This window comes from Osmerus mordax, chromosome 14 (assembly GCF_038355195.1).
Source record: "Osmerus mordax isolate fOsmMor3 chromosome 14, fOsmMor3.pri, whole genome shotgun sequence".
Classification (NCBI taxonomy): Eukaryota; Metazoa; Chordata; class Actinopteri; order Osmeriformes; family Osmeridae; genus Osmerus; species Osmerus mordax.
This window is the reverse complement of record NC_090063.1, coordinates 12,793,045-12,803,963: the sequence shown is the minus strand read 5'-3', so window position 1 is coordinate 12,803,963 and position 10,919 is coordinate 12,793,045. Positions and strand designations below refer to the sequence as shown.

At 41.9% G+C, this 10,919-nt stretch overlaps 1 protein-coding gene across 2 annotated transcripts; it reads right to left on the bottom strand.

Annotated features, from left to right (window-relative positions):
- On the bottom strand, nt 1-10,446 carry ednraa (endothelin receptor type Aa). 2 transcript variants are annotated; one of them, XM_067250649.1, is made up of 8 exons: nt 10,260-10,446; nt 8,812-9,346; nt 6,706-6,833; nt 4,457-4,655; nt 3,429-3,581; nt 3,109-3,242; nt 2,635-2,743; nt 1-2,121 (listed from the first exon to the last, which is right to left on the bottom strand). In XM_067250649.1, the coding sequence occupies exons 2-8, from the start codon at nt 9,295-9,297 to the stop codon at nt 1,984-1,986; spliced, it is 1,347 nt and encodes a 448-aa protein (XP_067106750.1). In that variant the 5' UTR covers nt 9,298-9,346; nt 10,260-10,446; the 3' UTR covers nt 1-1,983. The 2 variants fall into 2 exon arrangements, with proteins under 2 accessions (XP_067106750.1, XP_067106749.1); XM_067250648.1 differs by having other exon boundaries at nt 10,280-10,446.
- Between the last annotated feature and the right edge of the window lie 473 nt (nt 10,447-10,919).

The following is a 10,919-nucleotide window of genomic DNA, read 5'->3' as shown; positions in this document are numbered from 1 at the left end:
ACGCTTGTTCTGAATAATTGGCATTTGTACATACACAAATATGTTTTTATTAGAGTAAGGAGCAACATTTTAAGTGATACACATTTTTGTCAATAAAAAAATTCAACAATACAATTTCCTATAGAAGAATTTAAATCCTCATAATTATTTTTCTAAATAATACCATGTTATTGAAATGACTGTTATTGTAAACAATTCAAAGCTGATGTCTGTTCTGCTCCATATAGTGCTCAACACTCCAACTGAAAAAGTGCAAGAAATCAAATTAAACACAATCACTGACAAGCACATGCACATGTGCACTTGGAAATAAACATACAAACCCTGCCACGCACTCGCACACTCGCACAGAGAAACAAACTGTACATTCATATTTAACATACACAGGTTAATTTACTTGTCATTGCAGCATATCTTTAGTAAGCTGATATGTTTTGAACTATGATATGATGTTTAACTGGTATGCTCTCAGTATATCGCTGAAAGACTAACTGCCTCAGGTATCAGACAAATAATAACTACATTCAGAGTTCAATAAACTAAAAGTAAAAAAAAGTAAACAAAATTATATTTTACATATAGGATATAGAGGATTAGATTAATGTTTCAAACCACTTGGCTCTAAAAGCTGACACTTTCTTGCAAACTTCACAGTCTAGCAGGAATAAAAGTTGTATAACTTTTTTGGGGGGGTAAGTATAAGAGACCTTTTACAACTAGCCCTTATGGTGCACTCAAAGTTAATTATAACTTTTGACTTTGCGGTTTTATGTTTCTTGCATCTGGACATGTTCTGAGAGCTAGCTTGTCATCATTACCCTTTGGGTGGAAGGCCAAGAGAACAGTGGTTAACTTTACTGGCTCAACAGTGAAAACACTGTGAAAGTTGGTCTGCTTAAGGCTGTTCAGGGATATTCAAGGTGACATTTGTTGCACCTTTTCGTTCTTCAAAAAGTATTGTTCCTTTTATCCAATCTAAAACTGGACAACAAACCAATAATACAAACATTTAAACAAAAAATTATTGAATATTACAACACAGCAAGATTTACAATTTATGAAAATGATCTTTGGTTATGTACTGTTTAAAGCTATACCACAGAGATCGATATCTTGAGACTAGCTCAATGAGAAGGTTATAAACCACAGCAAGCAACTACAATATTAAAGTACAATATAACGTGAGCTCTTCTTTCTCTCTAACATCTCTGAGCGCCACAGCTTGACTCTTGGGAACAACACACGCACACATACAGTACCAGTCAAAAGTTTTGACTGGTTCTGTACATGTTCACACACACACACACACGCAGGTACACAAACTTGCACACATGTATGATCGCATGGATACACACGCACACAGAGACACACTTCTCCCATCATCCCCTCTGACAGCGACCACTGTGCCCTTCCTTCCTGTGCCTGTCCCAGCAGTGCTGCCCTTTATGCGAACAACACGCCTGGCTACTGATTGGGGGTAATTTATAGCCTACGCTCAGCTGCATCCTTTTAGAACTCCCTCTTTACCCTCCCTCCCCTCTTCATATCCCCCTGCCTTTCCTTTTTTCTTAAAGTCAAGCTTTGCTCCCCTTGTCCATGGGAACAGGAACAGCAAGTATGGAAAGTGTAGGACACTTACAAACGGTAATGCTGTAGAATACATTATAGCTTCACTCAGACTATATACTCATACACTTACTCTTGATGTTTGAAAGAGCACGAAACATATGGATATTAGAATTGGGTCTTACATTTACATTTAGTCATTTACATTTAGTCTTGCAGAGTTTGTGGCACAGACTGTCTTTCAACTGACTGTTGATCGGCATGGAATGTCCCTTGGGTGGCATCTTGGACCCCTGTAGATGTGGAGTGCCTCCGGGGTGACTCTTCTGACCCTTTTAGATATGGAGTGCTTCAGGGGTCAGTTGTAGGACCACTGTCCATGTGGAGATCTGATGCCATAGTCACTATGTTAGTCAGTTAGTCGCTGTCTTTTCGAAGGCTACGGTCAGTGTGGAGGTTGTTGGGCTCTGGGCTCTTACACTGGATGCTGGTTCCATTCATGTGTCCTGTGCTGGTGACCTGGTTCTCCGAGTGACACCAGCAACACAAGCAGGACTGGAAGGGGACAAGTGAAAATGCGTTGGCTAATACATAATATATTAAAACATATATATTTAAGGTTTTTATATGGTTTTGATGGTTTTAAAACTGTGGAAACTATGCTTTAGCCTTTTACAGCATGCTAGAGTATTCCTCTGGCTATGTCGAGGAGCAGGAAGAGGCACAGTTAAGGGTTCGGGAGTGTACATGAATGCCCCCCGGCCCCCTCTCCTTGAGCACAGCCAGAGCAGAGTCATGGCATTTGTCCAGCCCAGGTCTCCTGAAAGACATATGCAGTATGCGACCCCAACCCACAAATGGGTTCATAAATCACCATGTGTCTTTACATTGTCCTAATGGAATGTCATTGCCATCACCTCACCCCCTCAGTCGTGGTTAGATTGGTCTGGCCATGTTTGCTTTACTGGCAACAAGGTTTCATTGGGAATAGGATTCAGTATACAGTATGGGTGTATTTTAGGTATGTGTGTGTGTGTCTGTTAATGTGTGAATAGAGATGTAATGTACCTTGAAGCAGTTCTTGAACTTTTTGCTGACAAAGTAGAGGATGATGGGGTTTATACAGGAGTTGACTGTGGCAAGGTTGATGCTGAGGTAATCCAAGACCAGTAAGAAACTGAAAGAAACAAGAGGGATTGTGATCTGCTGATTAGTCCTAGACTAAAAACGTTTGTAATAGAGATCTTCATTGACTTTTCTCTTACTTTAGGACTAGGCTGAATTAATGTTACTATATTTAGACCAATGTATTTTTGTACAAGCATATTCAGTTAGGATTGTTCATGACAGACAGGCTCTGCGACCACGGTTACTTTGCATGGTCACCTTGCAATCCAAAATTGATACGATTAAGTGTCTTAGACACTTAGATGTTTCACAGAAAACTTTCCACAGCATTCTTCAGCGGTGGTTATACTTCAGTGAAGGAATGTGGTATAACTGTAAGATAATCGGGAAAATACTGTCGGAGCTTGCACTCACTTGAGCAGTTCACACCGGTCCTTGTCATTCTGTTGGTAGACCATTTTTTTGAGAATCCTGCTAAGATGTAGTGGGAACCAGCATAGAGCGAAGATCAGGACTAGACAGAAGACTGCCTTGGCCACTTCCCGTCTCTGCAGACACAAATAGCTGACATTACACACTGTCCTCCGGGAGATTAAGAAAAATAGTCTGGGTTATGTAACGTCAACTTCTGAGGCAATGAAAAAGTCCAGAAATTGCAAACGATACACACTCTCTGAGTCATGCACACTCATGCACACACACTCGAACCCCCAGTGTAATTGTGTTCTTCCGACCTGTTTGAGGTGCTCGCTGAGGGCGATACGCAGACTGCCTTTCCTACGGTGCAGCATCTCGCACGTCATGAGTGTGTAGAACAAGGCGGTGCAGGTCAGTGGAACGCAGAAGTAAAACCCAAACAGCCACCAGTCCTTTATTTTCATATAGAACTGCAACAGAACCCCAACCACACATCAATAGATTTAAACACAGATGATATACAGTCAACACATTTACATTTAGCAGACACTCTTATCCAGAGCGACTTACAGTAAGTACAGGGACATTCCCCCGAGGCAAGTAGGGTGAAGTGCCTTGCCCAAGGATACAACGTCATTTTGGGGAAAGACAGGGGAATTGAACCAGCAACCTTCTGATTACTAGCCCGATTCCCTAACTGCTCAGTCACCTGACTCCAATACACTAACATGAACACTTTTGAACCTTCCACAACACGTGCAATTTGAACCACTGAATTTTTTACTTTATTTAGTTAAGACAAGACTAGAATTAGTTCCATGGTATTGTGTTCAATCTAATTAAACTGAACAGAAAGTTGAAAAGAGTAAGGCTATCTAGCATGGTTAGCTCACAATATGGGATAACATACTGAATAGGGCCCTCTGTGCTCCATATGTGGAGGAGACACATATGGCTCGGCTTAAGGGGAGTACGTATCAGTCCAGAATAATTGTACTTGTGTCCTGCAATCAATTATGTACCCTAGGCTTTGTGAACAAAGAAAGTCATCTCCAGATTTCCACAAAAAGGACAATAGAGAATTGTGTTTTCCATCAGTTGTTGTTGAGAGGGTTAGAGTGGTAGATTTCTTTGTGAAAAATAAGGATTCATTGAACATTACTCCTGACAATCATGTCGCATTTCTTTAGACAATGAAAAGTTCAGGAGATGGAATTTAATTTCGTAATACATGCCAGCATAAGCAGTTATGAGTCCTTTTAAAATCATGGAAGAAACAGGTAACAATTATTAATAAGGGAATGGGAGGGGAAAAGGGGCAGGGAAGGCGAGAGTGTGCCCTTACCCTAATGAACGCCGACTCGGGTTTGAGCATGCAGGTGCGTATGGTCATATTGTTGAATTCGAAGGTGATCATGTTGAAGCCAATGGCCTCAGGCACGGCCAGGATGAGTGACAGCACCCAGATGGAGATGATCTCAATGGCGGTCAGTAGAGGAATGCCTACGCCCTGAACCCTGCTCCACGATGCCACCGCCCGGTACCTACGGGTGCCACAGAGGGACACACACAACCAAAAGTGTAAGACAGACACACAGTTGTGTGTCTGTAGTTCAAGATCAACAGCAGAGCTTTATTTTTTTCTCTTTAGAAGCACAGTTATTGGACACAAATAAGATCCTGCATTTCCCTTGCTTATTTAATTAATGCCAAAGGGCTTTAAAGTGTATTATGCAATTATATTCTAATGTTGGTACATGGCAGAAGAGCAAACGCAATAAGCTGCGCAGTCAGGAAAAAATGATTGAAATGTTAAGATTTAATGAAAAGAGATGATCAATTGTTTATCTTGAAAATCTAATATTTATAATTTGTGATGGCTCTAAACAAACTAGCCTTGTTGGCAGGGACATGGGCTGTCTGTTGGCTTATGTTTGCAAGCTCCACATATTTGTTTGCTTGTTTGTTTCATAAAGGGAAACCGCTTGTCGAAATGTTTTAGTAAAGCCCTCCATCAAGATTTTATGGCGAAAACAATATATTTTTCATAACACATTTGAATATCCCTGTAGAACAACACGGTGGCATTTATATTTCACCAAGTGGTAATGTATCCACCTTTTTCTCTTCCTCAAATGCTGAAGAAAGACAGACACAACTGTGACGGTGTTACAGGCAAGTAGACCAGATGAGATATGCTGCACATTTCCTGACAACAAATGGAGAACATCTGCTCTTGAACGTAACTCAGTTATAATGTTCAGGGTTTTTTTCTTTCACAAGCCCAATTTTCTTCTGATGATGGGAAGTGTTAAATATGTATCCTGCGTCAAGCTTTGGCACCTGTCCCATGAGGCCCGGCACAGGCCTCCTAATCTCTTATCTCAGTTGTGTCTCCTGGCTCGCAGAGCAAAGTACAGCTGGACTGTAGCCACACAAGTTCCCTTAGTTGATAAGAGTACAAACTGCATAGACAAGTCAAGTCTAGCTGAAAGCACAGACTGGTGCCTCTCAGAGCACAGGTGGTAAAATATATTTTCTGATTCGTTTGCAACTAGTGGTGGCGCATGCTAGTGCAGTGTCCATTGGCGGTGAACGCTAGCGCAGTGGCAGTTGGAAGCGAACACGTTTACATTATTTATTTCTTCAAACTCCTGGGGGATTTCAACTTTAAACAGTGCCCGGTTCTCGAGATAATAGAGCGACAGACACATACAGATTCCTGTCTTTGGATGACTAATCTTTATTTTGAGAACAAAACATCTCTCAGGAAGCCAAGGTCTCTTTATAATCATGTGGTAGACAATCATGTGTGCTACTAGGTGGCATGGTGTCTCATACTCAGCTAGTAAGAAGTGAACAGGAAGAGAATTACCCAATAGGAGTGTTTCTTTACTATTGACCTTATAAACGCCCTGTGAAACTGGCTTCCATTTCAAATAAAGGGCTTACTAGTAACTACCATCCTATGGCTCCCATTGAATCAAATCAGAAAATGTGGCCACGTTTCTTTTATAATTTGTCATACACGGCCTCACTTAACATATTGGTTTTTGAATAGATTTAAAACATTTGGTTAGAATGTATTTAAAAAACACTGCACGTCATTCATCTTGTTCATCGTTGAATTAATATTTCTAGGTCTCTTTATGAATATGAAGAATAAATGAAGTTGTTTCTTTTGACAAGAGGCCATACCATAGAATATTCTTTTGAATTAGTTTTAAACTACTTGAATTAACCTTTACGTCTGCAAAAGCACCTCACTCAAAATGAAAGGTTTTGACTGTGAGTTGGCTATGAGACCCCTTCCCATTTCAGACAAGTGTACAGTCTGGAACAGATTAGAACCCGTGCCTTTACAAGATCATATAACTATTTTGCAGGGAACTGCCGCTGTTCATGTGTCTCTGAGGAATACAGAGGAATGAAGAATCACTTATACTGTCTGAGAGTTAACCATGTTTACTATTAACCTGTTGACCTTGCCCGATGAACATGCACATCAGAACAGTGTAATTGACTAAATATTGTAGTCCTTCTACAAAACAAAAACACTGATAATACCGTTCACCAAACCTGAAAAAGACTCACCTGTCCACGCTGAGGGCACAGAGGTTAAGGACCGTAATGCCCACAGAGGCCTTCTGCAGAAACGGCACCAGCTTGCATAGGCACACCCCAAAGTCACTTTCATCAAATGGAAATCGTGAAACCAGTAGCTGGGGAGAGACCATAAAAACATGAACATACGGTCAGTTGAATCTTCTACAATCTCTTTGAAAGCATCTTCAAAATCTTAGGAATAGCATGTTGGTTACTTCAAATTCGGCACGATTGGTAAGAATGTGTGTGCTTCCCTCTAGGCCTACATTCAAGTACAGTACACATGTATAGTTAGAATTTTTGAAATAATTTAACCATAGTAATGGTCTCACTCAAGAAAATCTAAGAAGAGTTGAGCCACAGAGAGACGATTACTAAACATCAGTAAGAAAGTTCAAATCCTTGCAATCTTTTTACAAATGATGCCTTTGCAACTTGTGAATGTCTTCAGCTACTATAAATTACTATTTCACAACAACCTAGGGGGAAACCACATCAGATGGGTTGCATGGTCGTCAGTGACTAACACTCCAGCCGTAGGCCCATGTGGCCATCATCAGATGGTACCGGACAAACTTTGAACCTACAAAGACCATAGTCAGCCCCAAAGGTTACTTCTTTAATTCATCTTAGATGGTTCCATCTGTCGGTAAATACCAGGAGACATCAAAGGATCTATCTTATGTCTTATGTCACAGTACAATAATGTCTAAACAAATAATTTTCAAGCATCATTAATGAATAATTATTTTTTTATTATTAACTGTCATGGTAGTTTTGGGATTGGGAACAGTTTTATAACTGTTTCCTGTCCGTTTTATTGTTTAATCCCCTGAACTCTTTCTCTTTTACTTTGTCAAAGCACTTCTTGCCAGGCACATCTTCCATAGCCTCTTTAAATAATACTTTACCCAATTAAACTACTCACGACAGTTGTGTGGAAACTGCTCTTTAATGCTTTGTGTCTGAAGTGGTCTTGGCAACTCTCCCTGAACAGGATTTCACAGGGTTTAACCAAAAAACTATAGATGGGAGGGGGTTTAACCGTATGTTCTCAGAGTTGAGGCCAGAGGAAGCACTTCACGGGTGCATCCTGGTACCCCTATTGTTTACTTGGGGCACTCCTTTTAATCAAAGTGTCCAAAGAGCAGGAGGGTGGAGGGACAGAGGAAAAGAGGAACGGACTCACGCCAATGTTTTCAGTCAGTGTGTGAGGGAAGTTTAATTTTGGAAATAGCGTCAAGCTTCTACAGAAAGAAGCTGGGGCCTCACAAAAGGAATGGCTGCACTGGATGTGTACCTGTTTTGTGTGTGTGTGCGTGTGCATGTGCGACCCCACCAGAGAATTAAGCCACATATATGCTTCAGTGCCACTTTTTTCAGGGCCAAACAAAAAGACATTGTGACCCCAACCCTTTCCTGTGTAACTAAACACCAAATAGGAAAGGTTTTTTTCACACATGTACTTCAAGCTCTGTCCTTGGACCACAGTACTACCATATGTGCTGACACAGTGGGATCTGAACAACACAGCAGTAATACCGAACAGGTGGTTTTTCCGACTTTTTGCTGAAAAAGCTTTTTATTTCCCTCTATTTTAATTCTCTATTCAGTGTGATTTAAATGCCTGCTCCAGTCATTGACACTAAGTAGAACCATCGCATATACACATTTACTGTAGTGGGCATGGGTTTTTACAACAACGTTGTATATCATCATGCCTCCATTACATGAGGAGAAATGGACCACTCTGTCTTTTAATGAGTGAAAGGACTCATGTGACCCATGTGAATCATCACTGACGCATGTACTTTGTTGAGTGCGTGAGTGAAGAGGTCAATCCTGATTGGAGATAAGGGCTTGAGGCTTGACAACTGATTGATAAGCAGGTCACCCCAGGGGTGTGTGTTCAAGCACACTGATTCCTGTGTATTTTTAGGGCAAGTCTCTCTCTCGTTCTCTCTCCTTATCTTTTGTTCTCCCTTTCCTAAATGCCATTCCAAATGGTGTGGTCTCCTTATAGACAGTGTGTATTGAAATGGCACAGTGTCATCATCATTGTCACAACATATAAGGATGTAATGGCTGCCTCACCTTGTACACATTGATGGGTATGTCGATGGTGATGTAGATTAGGTCACCCAGTGCCAGGCTGGCGATGAGGGCATTGGGTCCATTTCTCATGCACTTATTCTGGTATATAATCCTTAGCAGGGTGGCATTGCCCACGATGCCCACCACAAACACAATGATGGAAATGACAGTGTTGATGTACTTGAAGTAGTCCTTGATGGAGGTTTCTTTATGGCATCTAGGCGGTCTCATCTTTGTGGAGTTCACATGCGGTCCATAGGCTGGGGCTCCGGATTTGTCCCCCAGTAGCTCCTGATGGAGGCTGGTGGGAAAGGGCTCCAGAAAGGGGCTACTGGTGCTGTGGAAGCCCAGGGGATGGAGGCTGGTGTGGTGGAGGAGGCCGGAGAGAGAGTCCACGGTAGTGTTGGTCTCACACATCGCTCTGGCTGCCATGCAGAGTATTAGCGCCAACACATGTTGGACTGGGGAGCCCATTATAGAACACATTCCACACTTTGATTCACAGATAAGGAGAAAGGGTTCCCGATATACACAGCTGAAAAAGAGAAATAGAGAAGGGAAGTGTCATTTCAAACTTCACAAGAAACCAAAGAACCAAAATGTGATTCCTTCCAAAATGATAAATTTTACATAGATATGTTTTTGCATAAGCATTGCCTCAGAAAGCACTCCAGATCAAAATATGTCTGTCAAACAATAATTTGTCTGTTCCCCAACCGCTCAGAGGAAGTCATACAGCTTCCTTCAGATTTTAGGAAGACATTGGCCAAGGAGGCACAGATGGGATATGCCAGGATCAGTTACAGTCAGACAATAGGGACTCGTCATCGCCATTCCCTCCACTCATTCCTGGAAGTAACAATCAGCAACTGGCTTTGAGTGGTTAGGACTGTGGCTACAGGCTAGAGAGGGTTTGGTGTTTTTTTATGGTGTTTTGACAATGCATCCCTTGCTTGGCTTTTATCAGCGTGGTTTCCTCAGCATGCATTCCCCTTCTGTTTCTCATTTATCCAATCGGTGGTTACATAAGCAAGTTATTTTAGCATAAAATAATTGGAAATCTGTAGTCTTGTCAGTTTTTCACAAAAGTTGTTTTGTAGTACAGGTTTGAAATGTCAAAATGTGATGAATATCTCAAAGAATTACTGTGGGACGATTCAATCCACACATTTGAAAGTGTGTTTAAAGGACTATAAAAATAAACTTTAAAAAGTGAGAAAGGTTTACCCTTCTGGTCTTCATTTTACAACTTTGAACACTTTCTCCATCACAACTCTACCATCTCTTATAGCCAAGAGTGCTTCCCCTTCAAAGTCCCAACTGTCACCAAGTACACAAAGAACTATTTAGCAGCCAGCCCTCAAGTAGCATCACAGTTTAGCATCAGCACGGCACTACTGGGAACGGGTGACGGCACACAAGCTGATACATTTATGAATTATAAATACCTTTTTGGTTTTTCACCTACCGCTTCTAAAATGCCTGCCTTCCCCCCTTTGGAAACCGTCAGGCGAACTTTCGGCTGAAGCCCCCAGACATCTGTATCACATCACATGAGTAATTAACGGCCTATCAAAGTCAGGGAGTATCCCACTTGGTTTGCACAACGCGTCAGTCTGCTCCGAGGTGCCTCTGCGTTATGGCTCAGGGTTTCTTCCTGCGGAGAGTTCAGAGTGTGTGTGTGTGTTTACATGTGTGTGTATGTGGGTGGGTGTGAGTCAGTGCAGCAGCGCAGTACTTTGACTGGGTGGGATAGTAAATTTCCCCCCTCCCCTCGGTAACAGCCCCAGCCCCCCAAAGGAAACTTCATCCACCCCCCACACACACACTCACTGCTCGGGAGAGAGAAAAAAGACCTACATTGCGCTGCACTCAGGCACAGGGGCATCTGGGAACTCATCATCTCCCTAATATGCCCCCTTCTCCCTCTCCACTCTCTTTCTTTTTCTCTCTCTCTTTTCAAATCTCTCCATCTCTCTCCTTTCTCATCCCGTGCTTTGTATACACACGCAAGACTGTGTCCTCACACTGAAGGAAACAAAGATTTAATCGAAAGGGAGGAAGGCGGGATCTGGGTGTCCGTGCGCTCTTGACAGAAGTCTGATAAA

Bases quoted from the DNA above. Each gene is read 5' to 3' on its own strand.
- ednraa (XM_067250649.1), bottom strand. From the start codon at position 9,297: ATGTGTTCTATAATGGGCTCCCCAGTCCAACATGTGTTGGCGCTAATA. The intron at 6,834-8,811 runs GTGAGGCAGCCA...GTCTCTCCCCAG, and splicing joins TACCCATCAATGTGTACAAG to CTACTGGTTTCACGATTTCC. The intron at 2,122-2,634 runs GTACATTACATC...GTCCCCTTCCAG, and splicing joins AGTTCAAGAACTGCTTCAAG to TCCTGCTTGTGTTGCTGGTG.